The 16,529-nt window shown below is 46.2% G+C and overlaps 1 protein-coding gene across 1 annotated transcript; it reads right to left on the bottom strand.

Annotated features, from left to right (window-relative positions):
• Positions 1–11,077: 11,077 nt before the first annotated feature.
• LOC135100104 (elastin-like) lies at positions 11,078–16,176 on the bottom strand. Its single transcript, XM_064003067.1, has 3 exons — positions 16,140–16,176; positions 15,763–15,867; positions 11,078–14,349 (listed from the first exon to the last, which is right to left on the bottom strand). Exons 1-3 carry the CDS (start codon positions 16,174–16,176, stop codon positions 11,078–11,080), a joined length of 3,414 nt encoding a protein of 1,137 aa, XP_063859137.1.
• Between the last annotated feature and the right edge of the window lie 353 nt (positions 16,177–16,529).

Below are 16,529 nucleotides of genomic sequence, written 5' to 3'. Positions count from 1 at the left end.
TGAGATTCTTATGTTTATCGCATTGAAACGCTGCAAAAGTGATAATTTTCCACTACAAACAGAAATAAGTCAAAACTTGGGAATAGGCTGTCATCTATTAGTAGAGGCAAAACGCCAGAGGTACTTCCGCTCTGGGGATCCTGAGGAGGGATTGGTGTGATAGGACAAAATACAGGAATGAGGTCGTGATTGGGGGAGTCCAATGGAGAAGATAGGGTGATGGCATAAGCAGAAAGATTAGAGGTTAGTAAAAGATCAACAATGTTGGGCATATCTCCAAAACGGTCGGGGATATGAGTAGGGTGTTGCACCAATGGAGTTTTCAGAACTAGTGGTTGTCACCAGGTGGCAGCACAAACACAAACTTTTTCACATACAAGCAATATCAGAAATACCTACAGTGTTATTCTGTTTACATGAAGATGCAATGGGCTTATATAATATATTTTCTACGTAATCCCTTCTAAGTAGTAACACAAGTAAAATCAAACTCTTTTCATGAACAAATATATATAAGTTGATTTTCTAGTGAATCGGCATTTAGATTTATTTGGTCATCTTAAGATTTCCAAATGAATACACCCTTGATTGGAAACGTCTTAATCTAGACGACAGTAAACATACAGGCAACTTGTCTGTGACAGTCAAAAGTCCAAATTACATAGATCTCCTTCCTAGTTTATGGAAACAGCAATTTTAATAAAAAAAAAAAAAAAAATGGCAGCTCGAGTGTCCTGGCGGTAGTAATGCTGTATCTCTAACCAAAACAAACACCTGACTCGGCCGCGCTGGTTGAACTTAAGAAACACGTTGTTGGACAAGAAGTTGAATGTTGCTGCAGTGCCCATCTCCACTACGCCCTAAGCAATGGATAACGGTAGCTGGACACTGCAGCAGCAGCAGGATCGCCTGAGAGATGTTTGTTTAAGTTCTCGATTACTTTGCCTTGTCGCTCACTTCTTGAGAGGGATACTAAAATCTCCACAAAAAAAAAAAAAAAAAAAAATACTAGAGCCATATATCACGATGTTACTGAGTAGGTTGTGTCATACTATATAGTACAGAGTGATTTTTTATTTTTTTCATTGTCCTAATCAATAGTTTTTATACTTGTAATATGGTTTATTTAAGATAACGCTAGCGGTTTACTCGATAATCACACAAAAAAATAATTAATTTGACCACATTCTCTCAATATTATCCATACCAGATATTGAAAAGTCGATACATCATTTCAGTACAATAGTATCATGATGATCAATGTTCTATGCAGCTTTACGCACCTGGGATTTACTACAACAATATTTCAGCTCTCTTTTCTACAGTTAGATGAACAGCAACGACATTTAGCGGTTTACTTCCGAAAACTCTCCATTGCTCTGTATCATGTATATCACGAGAATAGGCTGTATTAGAGGTTTAGAAGGTTTAGGGCGAGAGAAAGAGTGAGGAATGTACACCTCCATGCCAGACACTATCACTTCTGTTATATGCTCAGCACACAGAGGTGGATCTCTGACACAGAAGCAGTAGTCATTCCATGGAAAATCAACATAATACCTCCTCAGGTCCTAAAAATTAGTAGAGGCAAAATGCCAGAGGCACCTCCACTTTGGGGGAGTCTTGAGGAGGGATTGAAGTAACAGGACAAGATACAGGTATGAGGTTGTGATCGAAGGAGCCCAGTGGAGAAGATAGGGTGACAGAACAAGCAGAAGGATTAGAGGTTAGAAAAAGGTCAAGAATGCTGGGCGTATCTCCAAGACGGTCAGGAATACAAGTAGGGTGTTGTACCAATTGCTTTAAGTCATGGAGGATAGCAAAGTTAAAGGCTAGTTCACCAGGATGGTCAATGAAAGGAAACCCAAAGATGGTGGTGAAAACTGAAGGCTCCAAGAATGGAGATTTCTGCAAAAGGGAAGAGAGTCAGGATGTATAACTTTGGAAGTTAAGTAGTCAAAGAGTTTCTTATAGTCGGAGGAATTAGGTGTGAGATATACAACACGAATTAGTTTAGTTTGAGAGTGACTCTGTAGTCATAGCCAGATGATGGATAACTTGAAAGATTCAAGAGCGTGGGCACGAGAGCAAGTTAAGTCGTTGCACACATATACGCAATATTCAGCTTTGGATTAAAAATAAGGATAGAGAAAGTAAGAGGGAACAGAGAAGGGATTACTGTCAGTTGCCTCAGATAACTGTGTTTCGGTGAGGAAAAAAAGATGAGTTTAGTGGAGGATAGGTGGTGTTCTACAGATTAAAAATCAGACCTAGGGCAGCGAATGTTGCAAAAGTTAATGAAGAAAAAGTTGAGAGAGGTTTCAAGACACTTAGGGTCGACACCAGAAGAACAGTATGACCTGGGGACATTTGTAGTCCCCTCCCCAAACAGGAGCTCGGGGGCTGGTTTAGGAGTCACCATACTAATTTAGAATTTTGAGTGAAGGGTGTGTGTGTATTTAGGTGCATATAGTTTTGTGTGAAGGAAAAGAGTTGGCTTTGGAGGGCAGGCTGTGACTGCCCCCTTGTGTTGTGAGAGACAAAGGGATACGTTCAGTGAGGTCACAGCTTTGTTACTGATAAGTTTACAGCACCCTCTGATCCATTGCTTCAGACTTTACTTGGAGTAATTTTCGTTTCAGCATGTGTCTACTGGCTATTTGGAGGACTGGGTGAAAACTAAATTCTCTATGGTAAAGAGGAACTCTTCTTCTATATGCCTTATCAATTTCAACTTTCAAGAAGAAGTGGGAGTGGGGAAATTCATGTGGGGAAGGTCAACTTTTCATTTCTATAGAGGTTTATAGTAAACTCTTGGCGCGTCTCTCTACTTGACACATCTACAACTCTCTCTCTCTCTCTCTCTCTCTCTCTCTCTCTCTCTCTCTCTCTCTCTCTCTCTCTCTCTCTCTCTCTCTCTCTCCTTTTCATCTTTTTTTCTTCTCTGTTCAGTTCTCTCTTTCTTGCTATCATTGCTATTTCGCTGCGTGCAACAATATATACACAACAACCTTGAAATACGAGCAGCCTGACATACGAGTTTTTTGAGATATGAGCCACGATTTGGTCCATTTTTTTTTTGTTTGAGATGCGAGCGAAATTTTGAGATACGAGTCGTGCTTGGGGATGCTGCCGCTATTCGGCGAATGGATCCAGCATCAGCTGATCCGGTATTCACGTATTTCCTTGTTTCCCGCGCAGCGAGTCGGATCTCTTTTCTGTGCTCGTTCTTTCATAATTTTCACACTATTTACTTACCTTTTTGTGTGTGATATCATGGGTCCGAAAAAAAAAAAAGAGTGCAAAGGACAGTGGTGAGAAGAAGAAAAGAATGATGTCAATGGAAGTGAAGTAAGAAATAACAGAAAAAAAACATGAGCGTGGTGTGCGAGTGCTTGAACTGGCAAGGCAGTATGACTTCAGTACATCTACAATTTGTACTATCCTTAAACAATAGGATGCAGTCTTAAGTGCAACACCAACGAAAGGTACTACAATTTTGTCCCAATTAAGAACAAACATCCATAGAGAGATGGAGAAGCTTCTGCTGGTGTGGGTGAAAGAGAAAGAGCTGGAAGGAGATACAGTGTCGGAGGCTATAATATGCGAAAAGGTGCGTATTATTTATGGAAATTTGAAGAAACAGAAGGTTAATTTAAAGCAAGTCATGGCTGGTTTGAAAATTTTAAGAGGAGAATTGGCATCCACTTGGTGGTGAGGCATGGTGAAGCTGTGAGTGTTGATGTTAAGGCAGCGGAGGGTTACATCACATGTTTTACTTCACTTATTGTGAAGAAAGGCTACATCCCCCTCACGAGTTTTCAGCTGTGATGAAATGGAACTATTTTGGAAGAAAATGCCACGGAGAACTTTCATCACTGCAGAGAAGAAGCTGCCAAGCCATAAACCTATGAAGGACCGTCTGACTCTTGCATTGTGTGCAAATGCTAGTGGTGATTGTAAAGTCAAGCCACTGCTAGTGTATCACTCGGAAAATCCTCGAGCCTTTAAGACGAATAAGATTCTTAAACAGAAACTGCACGTTATGTGGCGCCATTGCTAAGGCATGGCTTACTCGGCAGTTTTTTTTTACCGAATGGGTAAATCTCGTCTTTGGTCCTGCAGTGAAGAAGTATCTTCAAGGGAAAAAAAAAAAACTCCTGATGAAAGCATTACTCATTCTGGATAATGCTTCAGCGTGCCCACCTGGCCTTGAAGATGATATCCTCGACGAACTCAAATTCGTGAAAGTCCTCTACCTCCCACCCAACACGACTGCAATCTTACAACCTATGGACTAGCAGGTCATCTCCAACTTTAAGAAGCTCTATACATAGCATTTGTTCTGCCACTACTTTGAGGTGACCGAAAACACTAATCTAACCCTTCAGGAGTTCTGGAAAGAGCACTACAGCATCGTGATATGTTTACGCATTATTGACTTGGCATGGCAGGGGTTTACATGAAGAACCTTGAGCTCCACATGGAAAAAGTTATTGCCTGATGTTGTTGCAGACAGGGACTTCGAAGGATTTGAACCCGAGATTGATCCCGCGTCAGAAGTGTTGGAGGAGATTGTGTCCCTCAGAAAGTTGATGGGTCTGGAGGTAGATGAGGGTAACGTTCAACTCTCAACAGACGAGTTGAAGGAGCTACAGATGATGCAACATACGGAGGTTCTGCAGGAGATTAGTAGCGAGGAGGAGGTAGAGCCAGAGGAAATGATTTATATAAGTGAAATTAAAGACATGCTGGTAATGTGGGAGAAGCTTTCAAGTTCCATTGAAAAGAAACACCCAGAAAAAGTTTCAACTGGTCGTGCTTGACTCATTTCCATAACATTTTGAAAGGCAGGCAAAAGCAAAGCTCTTTGGATAGGTTCTTTTTTCAAAAGGCCTGCAAGTAAAAGTGCTGAAAGTGCAGTGCATTTTTTTTTTTTTTTTACAATTTAGAAAGTATCGCTTTAGTTTCGTTTAAGGAAAGTGCAGTTTTAGTTTGGTTTAAAGTAAAGAAAGTGCAGCTTTGGTTTTGTTTAAAGAAAGTGCATTTTTAGTTTACGTTTAATGTTTACGTGTGAATGGTGCCTGCATCCTTCCTCCCTCCCTCCTCCTCTGCCATCCACATCCGTTAGCTGCAAACGAATCTCCAAGGTAAGAACACTAAATAAAACTTTTTTCTTTTATTTTATATATAATTTTTATGCATTGGTAAAATATATATGTGTATTTCTTAATTAAAAACTTTTTCTTTTATATATATAATTTTGGGTGGTTTGGGGATGTTTGTTTTTACAGGGCTGGAACGGATTAAATCTATTTCAGTTAATTTCAATGGGGAGATTCATTTGACATACAAGTAGATTGACTTCGGAGCTAAGTTACAGAACAAATTAAACTCGTATCTCAAAGTATTACTATATATATATATATATATATATATATATATATATATATATATATATATATATATATATATATATATATATATATATATATATATATATATATATATATATATATATATATATATATATATATATATATATATTTGGTTGTGCTCAGTGATGTAAGACGATGTACAAAGAAGAATGAAGAAAGAAGGATGAGAAGTAAGAATGAATGAAGCTAGGAGAGAGAGAGAGAGGGATAAGAAGAGAGACAGGCTGGGGATGAAAATTGGACGCTTCTCCGATGCGTAGCCCAGCCCGCAGCTCTTAATATAACAATCACAGTCCAGCTGCCACTCGAGATAGACGTACAAAGGCAGACCGTGTGGTTTGGAGGAGGCTTGGGGAGGATTTTTACAATTAGACGGGTCAGTTGCTTTAAGGGAATAATTAATTAAGTACTGGCTATATGCCCCGACCTATATGGGTAGTATAGGAGTCTCCATAGTAGTCTGTCAGGGTGTATAGTTAATTATAACGCTTTCCATATTCAGGAATGTGATTCCTTGGCAGCGTGCATGTGTGGGCCGAGCTCTGTTACAGTGAGAGGTTCGTGTGTGGGCACTTGTCTGTATTCGTGTTGTTATGTTAAATGTTACCGCAATCTGGGGGAGGCATCCCCAACGTTCTTTTTGATGCAGAGGATTACTCTACACTGTGTGGCAGTAATTCATCTCTCTTCCTCTTAAGGGGAAGGAATATTGTATTACTGGGCAGGGAGAGTGTTATAATACCTCGCCGGCTCGGCTTGGTGATCCGTAATGAGGGCGATTTTCCCCCGGGATATTATACCTCAACGTTATATGTGTATGTTCATTGTGCTGTTTCCCTAGAAAGTGGCGATCGATTCTTGCCTGGTTGTAGGAATTTGCAGTTGTTGTATTATATTCCTTTACCTGTGGATAGGTAAAAAAAAAAAAAACTGGCGACCTCATTAGTGTGACCTGGCATTGCGACTGGTCATGCAGGAGTCAGGAGGAACCCTGTATACCCATGATTAAGCCCTGCACCAGGTCACGCAGGGGGTGAGACAGCTGTGGAAAGGGCAGGGGTTTGTGTTCATAACAATATATATATATATATATATATATATATATATATATATATATATATATATATATATATATATATATATATATATATATATATATATATATATATATAGACAGTAGACACCTGCCGAAACAATAATTAGTCCCAGTGAGTTCTAAAGCACTGTTCAGGGGGTGCTGTGAACTTATCATTAAACCCAGCTGTGACCTCACTGAACGTTTCCCTTTGTGTCTCACAACACAAGGGGGCAGTCACAGCCTGCCCTCTAAAGACAACTCTCTTCCTCCACACAAACCTACAGGCACCTAATAACACACACACCCTTCACTCAAAAATTTTTAAATCGTCATGGCGACTCCTACACCAGCCTCGGAGTCCCCATCTGGGGAGGGGACCATAAATGTCCCCAGGTCGGACTGTCTTTCTGTCGACGACCCTAAGTGTCTTGACACCCCCCTCAACTTTTTCTTCATTAACTTCTGCAACATTCGCGGTCTAAGATCTAATTTTCAATCTGTAGAACACCACCTCTCCTCTTCTAAACCTCATCTTCTTTTCCTCACCGAAACTCAGGTGTCTGAGGCAACTGACAGTAGCCCCTTTTCTGTTCCCTCCTACTTTCTCTATCCTCATTTTCGATCCAAAGTTGGATGCTGCGTTTATGTGCGCAATGACTTAACCTGCTCTCGTGCCCACGTTCTTGAATCTTCCGAGTTTTCCACCATCTGGCTACGACTACAGAGTCACTCTCATACTAAATTTATCTGTGCTGTATACCTCTCACCTAACTCCTCTGACTATAAGAAATTCTTTGACTACTTAACTTCCAAAGTGGAGCACATTCTGACCCTCTTCCCTTTTGCAGAGATCTCCATTCTTGGAGACTTCAATGTTCACCACCAGCTTTGGCTTTCCTCTCCCTTCACTGACCATCCTGGTGAACTAGCCTACAACTTTGCTATCCTCCATGACCTAGAGCAATTGGTGCAACACCCTACTCGTATTCCTGACCGTCTTGGAGATACGCCCAACATTCTTGACCTTTTCCTGACCTCTAATCCTTCTGCTTATGCTGTCACCCTTTCTTCTCCATTGGGCTCCTCCGATCACAATCTCATATCTTTATCTTGTCCTATCACTCCAATCCCTCCTCAGGATCCCCCTAAGCGAAGGTGCCTCTGGCGTTTTGCCTCTGCTAGTTGGGGGGACCTGAGGAAGTATTTTGCTGATTTTCCTTGGAATGACTACTGCTTCCGTGTCAGAGACCCGTCTTTGTGTGCTGAGCGCATAACAGAGGTGATAGTGTCTGGCATGGAGGCATACATTCCTCACTCTTTTTCTCGTCCTAAACCTTCTAAACCTTGGTTTAACACAGCTTGTTCTCGTGCTATACATGATAGAGAGGTGGCCCACAAAAGGTACTTAAGCCTTCCATCACCAGAATCTCATGCACTTTATATTTCTGCCCGGAACCATGCCAAGTCTGTTCTCCAACTAGCCAAAAACTCCTTCATTAACAGAAAATGTCAAAACCTTTCAAGATCTAACTCCCATCGTGATTTCTGGCATCTAGCCAAAAACATCTCCAATAACTTTGCTTCTTCTTCTTTCCCTCCTCTATTTCAACCAGATTGCACCACTGCTATCACATCTATTTCTAAAGCTGAACTCTTTGCTCAAACCTTTGGTAAAAACTCTACCTTGGACGATTCTGGGCTTGTTCCTCCCTCTCCTCCACCCTCTGACTACTTCATGCCACCTATTAAAATTCTTCGCAATGATGTTTTCCATGCCCTCGCTGGCCTGAACCCTCAGAAGGCTTATGGACCTGATGGGGTCCCTCCTATTGTTCTCCGAAACTGTGCTTCTGTGCTTGCACCTTGCCTAGTCAAACTCTTTCAGCTCTGTCTGTCAACATCTACCTTTCCTTCTTGCTGGAAGTTTGCCTACATTCAACCTGTTCCTAAGAAGGGTGACCGTTCTAATCCCTCAAACTACCGTCCTATTGCTTTAATTTCCTGCCTATCTAAAGTTTTTGAATCTATCCTCAACAGGAAGATTCTTAAACATCTATCACTTCACAACCTTCTATCTGATCGCCAGTATGGGTTCCGTCAAGGCCGCTCTACTGGTGATCTTCTGGCTTTCCTTACTGAGTCTTGGTCATCCTCTTTTAGAGATTTTGGTGAAACTTTTGCTGTTGCCTTGGACATATCAAAAGCTTTTGATAGAGTCTGGCACAAAGCTTTGATTTCCAAACTACCCTCCTACGGTTTCGGACGAGAAAAAGAGTGAGGAATGTACGCCTCCATGCCTGACACTATCACCTTTGTTATGCGCTCAGCACACAAAGACGGGTCTCTGACACGGAAGCAGTAGTCATTCCAAGGAAAATCAGCAAAATACCTCCTCAGGTCCCCCCAACTAGCAGAGGCAAAACGCCAGAGGCACCTTCGCTTAGGGGGATCCTGAGGAGGGATTGGAGTGATAGGACAAGATAAAGATATGAGATTGTGATCGGAGGAGCCCAACGGAGAAGAAAGGGTGACAGCATAAGCAGAAGGATTAGAGGTCAGGAAAAGGTCAAGAATGTTGGGCGTATCTCCAAGACGGTCAGGAATACGAGTAGGGTATTGCACCAATTGCTCTAGGTCATGGAGGATAGCAAAGTTGTAGGCTAGTTCACCAGGATGGTCAGTGAAGGGAGAGGAAAGCCAAAGCTGGTGGTGAACATTGAAGTCTCCAAGAATGGAGATCTCTGCAAAAGGGAAGAGGGTCAGAATGTGCTCCACTTTGGAAGTTAAGTAGTCAAAGAATTTCTTATAGTCAGAGGAGTTAGGAGAGAGGTATACAGCACAGATAAATTTAGTATGAGAATGACTCTGTAGTCGTAGCCAGATGGTGGAAAACTCGGAAGATTCAAGAGCGTGGGCACGAGAGCAGGTTAAGTCATTGCGCACATAAACGCAGCATCCAGCTTTGGATCGAAAATGAGGATAGAGAAAGTAGGAGGGAACAGAAAAGGGGCTACTGTCAGTTGCCTCAGACACCTGAGTTTCAGTGAGGAAAAGAAGATGAGGTTTAGAAGAGGAGAGGTGGTGTTCTACAGATTGAAAATTAGATCTTAGACCGCGAATGTTGCAGAAGTTAATGAAGAAAAAGTTGAGGGGGGTGTCAAGACACTTAGGGTCGTCGACGGAAAGGCAGTCCGACCTGGGGACATTTATGGTCCCCTCCCCAGATGGGGACTCCGAGGCTGGTGTAGGAGTCGCCATGATTTTAAAATTTTTTGAGTGAAGGGTGTGTGTGTTATTAGGTGCTTGTAGTTTTGTGTGGAGGAAGAGAGTTGTCTTTAGAGGGCAGGCTGTGACTACCCCCTTGTGTTGTGAGACACAAAGGGAAACGTTCAGTGAGGTTACAGCTGGGTTTAATGATAAGTTCACAGCACCCCCTGAACAGTGCTTTAGACCTCACTGGGAGTAATTATCGTTTCGGCAGGTGTCTACTGCCTCCTCCTCTTACGTAAGTACACTTATCAGTCATTCGTGATAAAACATTTATCTTAATGCAAGGATGATTTTTGATAGAATGGTAACATTGTACTGACATGTAGTGACGTCACTAATAATAATGGTAAAGAGAAACTGACAACCATAAATCATATTAATCATGTATTTATCTTGCCGAGACAACATTATGGCTTATGTAATCAACTTGATATTAAGATATAAAATTGTAAAAGTAATCATATATATCAGAGGGACAATGCATCATATAATTATTATACACAATATTGCCAGTCTCGCTGCTCAGCATGAAATAATCTGAACCTATTTTAAGTCACACTGTATGACAAGAAAAGAAGGTAAATGAATGGATCTATAATTGTAGTGACTGGTATTTGTCACGTTAATGTACGCATGTGAAACAGATATACCGTTAGGTTATTGCAAAAGGCATGTCTTAAAAAAATAGTTATTTCTTTTAACACAAGCAAATTTTGTAAATAGACAGCACGGAAGGTAGATTAGAGGTAACATCTATAGTAAGTGCACCCAAATGGTGATGTGCCATGCCATCTCTCTGTCACTGATATGGTTTGCATGCTCCATTTCTATCCTAACGAATTTCATCACATAACACATGCAACGCCATTTTGCCAGTATAAACTCACGAACATAATGATAATCATACGTAAAATCAATGAAAAGAAATGTTGCATAGATATATTACATGGTATTACTTATTTCTTACAGTACCAAATCCTTTATAAAAGCTGCTGCCATCACCACTATAACCATCTCTTAAACATAATTCAATATGAGCGATGGTTGCCGAATCTGGCGCGTGCCTTAGTTGTGTCTAAACACCATGTCATGCCCACTTAAGAGCCACTGCCTTTGCTATGACCAGATCCCATATATTCAACAATGCTGCTGGATCCCCCGACACTGCCACCAACAGTGGGCATCCCCATACCGCAGCTATTAGAACTGCTATGATCACATCCCATGCCGCCAAAGCCCCTGCCGCTGCCTGGCACCTCAACAACGCTACCACTAGCATGACGTTCGACGATTACATCGCGCCAGGCATCCCTACGACACTGCTGCCGCTGCTGGACATCCCTATGCCACCGCTGCTAGCACCTCCAGATCCTTCGCTATTTCCGGGGCTCTCGACGCTGTTGCCGTTGCCAGGTAATCTGATGCTGCTAGTGCTGTCACAGCTGTGACCACTTCCCATGAAGCCAACAACTTCGCCACTACTGGGCAACCCAACAACACCGCCCCCGGTACTGGGCACCCCAACATTGCCACCGCTGCCGGTGCCGGTGACGCCAACAACGACGGGCTCTTCGATGCCTCCAGTGCCTGGCACATCAACAACACTGCCGCTGCCGGTACTGGGCACGTCAACAACGCCGCCGATCCCAGGCATCCCAACAATGCCACCGTCGCCGGTGCCAGGCACACCAACAACTCCGCTGCTGCCGCTGCTGCCGGTCCCAGGCAGGGCAACAATGCCGGGCCATTCGATGCCACTGGAGCCTGGCACACCAACAACTCCACCGCCTCCGTTGCCTCCCCCACCGGAGGTGGGAACACCAACAACACTGCCACCGTCACCTCCGATTCCGCCAACAATGCCGGTCCATTCGATGCCGCCAGTGCCTGGCATGCCAACAACTCCACTGCCATATCCGGGCACACCAACAACTCCACTGCCATATCCGGTCCCACCTACAATGCCGGTCGATTCAGTGCCACCAGTGCCTGGCACGCCAACAACGGAGCTGGGCACACCAACAACGCCACTCCCATCACCTCCAGTCCCGCCAACAACGCTGGTCCATTCAATGCCGCCATTGCTTGGCACGCCAACAACTCCACCACTGGACCCGGGCACCCCAACAACTCCACTACCGGACACGGGCACGCCAACAACTCCGCCACCAGACCCGGGCACTCCAACAACTCCGCCACCGGACCCGGGCACCCCAACAACTCCACCACCGGACCCAGGCACTCCAACAACTCCACCACCGGACCCGGGCACGCCAACAACTCCGCCGCCGGACCCGGGCACGCCAACAACTCCACCACCGGACCCTGGCACGCCAACAACTCCACCGCCGGACCCGGGCACGCCAACAACTCCACCGCCGGACCCGGGCACGCCAACAACTCCACCGCCGGACCCGGGCACGCCAACAACTCCACCGCCGGACCCGGGCACGCCAACAACTCCACCGCCGGACCCGGGCACGCCAACAACTCCACCGCCGGACCCGGGCACGCCAACAACTCCACCGCCGGACCCGGGCACGCCAACAACTCCACCGCCGGACCCGGGCACCCCAACAACTCCACCACCGGACCCGGGCACGCCAACAACTCCACCGCCGGACCCGGGCACGCCAACAACTCCACCGCCGGACCCGGGCACGCCAACAACTCCACCGCCGGACCCGGGCACGCCAACAACTCCACCGCCGGACCCGGGCACGCCAACAACTCCACCGCCGGACCCGGGCACGCCAACAACTCCACCGCCGGACCCGGGCACGCCAACAACTCCACCGCCAGACCCGGGCACGCCAACAACTCCACCACCGGACCCGGGCACGCCAACAACTCCGCCGCCAGACCCGGGCACGCCAACAACTCCACCGCCGGACCCGGGCACGCCAACAACTCCACCGCCGGACCCAGGCACGGCAACAACTCCGCCGCCGGACCCGGGCACGCCAACAACTCCACCGCCGGACCCGGGCACGCCAACAACTCCACCGCCGGACCCGGGCACGCCAACAACTCCACTGCCGGACCCGGGCATGCCAACAACTCCACCGCCGGACCCGGGCACGCCAACAACTCCACTGCCGGACCCGGGCATGCCAACAACTCCGCCACCGGACCCGGGCACGCCAACAACTCCCCCGCCGGACCCGGGCACGCCAACAACTCCATCGCCGGACCCGGGCACGCCAACAACTCCACCGCCGGACCCGGGCACGCCAACAACTCCACCGCCGGACCCTGGCACGCCAACTCCACCACCGGACCCTGGCACACCAACAACTCCACCACCGGACTCGGGCACGCCAACAACTCCTCCGCCGGGTCCGGTCACGCCAACAACTCCGCCACCGGACCCGGGCACGCCAACAACTCCACCGCTGGATCCGGGCATGCCAACAACTCCCCCGCCTGACCCGGGAATGGCAACAACTCCACCGCCAGACCCGGGCGCAATAATGCCGGTCCATTCGATGCCGTCAGTGCCTGGCACGCCAATAACACCGCCACCGGAAACGGGCGTGCCAAAAATGGCAGACCATTCGATGCTGCCACTCCCTGGCATGCCAACCACTCCACTGCCAGACCCAGGCACGCCAACAATTCCGCCGCCAGACTCAGGCACGCCAACAATTCCGCCGCCGGACCCAGGCACGCCAACAATTCCGCCGCCGGACCCAGGCACGCCAACAATTCCGCTGCCAGACCCAGGCACGCCAACAATTCCGCTGCCAGACTCAGGCACGCCAACAATTCCGCCGCCGGACCCAGGCACGCCAACAATTCCGCCGCCGGATCCGGGCACGCCAATAACTCCGCTGCTGAACCCTGGCACACCAACAATGCCACCATCGCCGCCTCCGTTCCCAACAATGCCGGTCCATTCGATGCCGCCTGTCCCAGGCACACCAATAACTCCGCCGCCGGACTTGGGCATGCCAACAATGTCAGTCACTTCGATGCCATTGGTCCCGGGGACATCAACAACTCTGCCGCCGGACTCGGGCACGCCAACAACTCCTCCACCGGACCCAGGCACCTTGATGCCACCGGTGCTGGTCACACCAACAATGCCAGGTCCCTCGACGCCGTTGGTTCCCGGCATGCCAACAACACCTGGCCACTCGACACTGCCAGTGCCAGACACACCAGGAATGCCAGGTCCTGCGACGCTGCTGTTGCCTGGCACATTAACAACGTTAGGCCAGTCAATGTTGCCTGTCCCAGGAATGCCAACAACGTTGGGCCGCTCGATGCCGCCTGTGGCAGGTACCCCGGTGACACTACAGTTGTCACAACCATGGTTACATCCCATGAGGCCCCCTATGCAGCCACCACTGCTGCTGGAAACTCCAACAATGCATTCTCTACAGTGTTTATGACCACTTCCCTTGCCATTGAAGCTGTTGCCACTGTTTGAGAATTCTACACCTCCGTTGCTGCTAGGTACGAGAGTGTTGCTATCGTTTCCAGGTGCCTCGATGTTGCTACTGCTTGCCACTCCTACCCTGCTGTCACTGCTTAGCACTTCTACCTCGCTGCCGCTTTCTGAGTAAAAATGAAAAAAAAAAAAATTGCTGAATAAATTTAAACATAATTGAAAATAGGAATAGATTATTTAAAGACGGAATTTTAGAGATGTCTTAAGTCCATAGCTATACAAAATGTGAAAAACATTATCCGTTGAATTATGGGTCCCAGATATATGGTACATAAAAATCCATCTTGAAATAAAATAACTCTTTGATTAAGGGTCACCTGTTCTGAATATATATTCTTATGATAACTTTTAAGATGTCTTATGGACAGACAGGCAAATAGACATATGAACAGGTATACAAAAACATTGGTCAATAAATTAAAAAAGCAAAGTAGTGTGTGTGTGTGTGTGTGTGTGTGTGTGTGTGTGTGTGTGTGTGTGTGTGTGTGTATGCTTGCGTGCGTGTGCATGTACATGTATTTGAAACAAAATTATATACAGTTTTGTTTCACAGTAATTTGATAACTGTGTGTGCGATGTATATTGTGTGATTGTTGAAATACACACACACACACACACACACACACACACACACACACACACACACACAGATGTATATACTAACAATCGATCCATTGAAAATATTACAAAAAACACTAGTAAAGGAAAGGTGACAGAGATTGACTAAAATCTTGAATTGTGAGGAAGCTGATTAGGAAACCCTAAATGCGACTTGGAAACTCGTAGACTAACCAGCTTGCTAGAAGAAAAGTTCTATATTCAACATTTTAAAGATTTAAAGAAGCACACCTATTTGGGACCAGAGGAGTCGTCCAGACCAAAGTTTGGTGAGAGATGTCTCCAAGATTGAAAAACAGTTTGGGTTTCGGCATTAAACATCTTGTGTTGAAAATTTGAGAAATTTATGTAAACGCACATTCTTCAGTGTGATTGAGCAATGCTGGAGGAGTCCATGGCAAGGTCTTAAAATTTACGATAAATGATTTGCTGGGTAGGCAGGTTAGAATAGTTAAAAGGGTCGCAAGGTAAGTGTGACTGTTCTTGATTTATATATACATTTAATGTTAGATGGCCTCAGTAGTTACTTGAATACATTTGTCGACCATGTTAAAGTTACAAAACAAATTAGAAGAATAGACTGCTGCAGAAAACTGTCAAAATAACTTGGAAACGCTATTTCTGTAATGAGAAAAGCGGAGTTCATTGCAAAGTGTCTCGTTTTGCAAATGGTAAACAGTGACATGGAATGTGAGAAGAGTAAGGCCATTACAAGCTGAATTGTCCCCAGGAGGCTTCAGCTGTCACCGCTATGCCAGGAGCCTACGCTGCTCCCATTACAGTTTCTGGGACACCGCTGCAGGCCCACCATCGCTGTCACAGCCGCTGCTGACCCACCTACCGTCATTGTAGACATAATTTCTGCGACCTGCTGCTGCAATCAACACTGCCGCAAACATCACTTATGCCGCGATCGTCACTGCCCCACTGATTGCAGCTGTCATTCACTTCCCCCACTCTGCTACGCTCCTGTAATACCGTGGCTGTCACCAACCTATCACAATCAACTATGAACCACGACAGACGAGCATCATAGCAACTTTACACTCCAGTGAGACCGACAGTGCCTACCTCCCAAGGATCTACAGTGCCTTCCAACCATAGATTTACATTGCCTCCCATGGATTTACAGTACCTTCCTCCCATGGATTTACAGTTCCTCTCGTGGATTTACAGTGCCTTTCGTGGATTTACAGTGCTTCAGCCACCGCACCACGCCACCATGACTCCATGTCACCACACAGCACCACGGCACCGCTGGTACCACGCCACCACTAACCTGTTAACACAGCAGACATCCCAAAGACGGCCCTCATTACTCTGTGTGGCCTGTTCAAGTACGTCCTTTTTGGTTACACAATGCCAAGTTGCTCAACATCACGCTGCTCAACGCAACACTGCTCAACACCATGCTGTTCAATGCTATGCTGTTCAACTCCATGCAGCTCAATGCAACGCTGCTCAACACCACGCTGTTCAACGCAACACTCCTCAACGTCACGCTCTTCAACGCAACACTGCTCAACGCCACGCTGTTCAACACAACACTGCTCAATGTCACGCTGCTCAACACAAAACTGCTCAGCGCCACGCTGTTCAACGCAACACTGCTCAACGTCACGCTGCCCAACGCAACACTGCTCAGTGTCACGCTGCTTAACGCAACACT

The sequence above is a fragment of the Scylla paramamosain genome, chromosome 4 (assembly GCF_035594125.1).
Source record: "Scylla paramamosain isolate STU-SP2022 chromosome 4, ASM3559412v1, whole genome shotgun sequence".
NCBI classification, from domain to species: Eukaryota; Metazoa; Arthropoda; class Malacostraca; order Decapoda; family Portunidae; genus Scylla; species Scylla paramamosain.
The sequence above is the reverse complement of the archived record's forward strand: the minus strand, read 5'-3'. Positions and strand labels throughout refer to the sequence as shown.

Excerpts from the sequence above, each read along its gene's own strand:
- LOC135100104 (XM_064003067.1), bottom strand. The coding sequence starts at position 16,176 with ATGAGGGCCGTCTTTGGGATGTCTGCTGTGTTAACAG. Across the intron at positions 15,868-16,139 it reads GATGTCTGCTGTGTTAACAG|TTGATTGTGATAGGTTGGTG; the intron begins GTTAGTGGTGGC and ends CGTGGTTCATAG. Across the intron at positions 14,350-15,762 it reads CAGTGACGATCGCGGCATAA|AAAGCGGCAGCGAGGTAGAA; the intron begins GTGATGTTTGCG and ends ATTTTTACTCAG.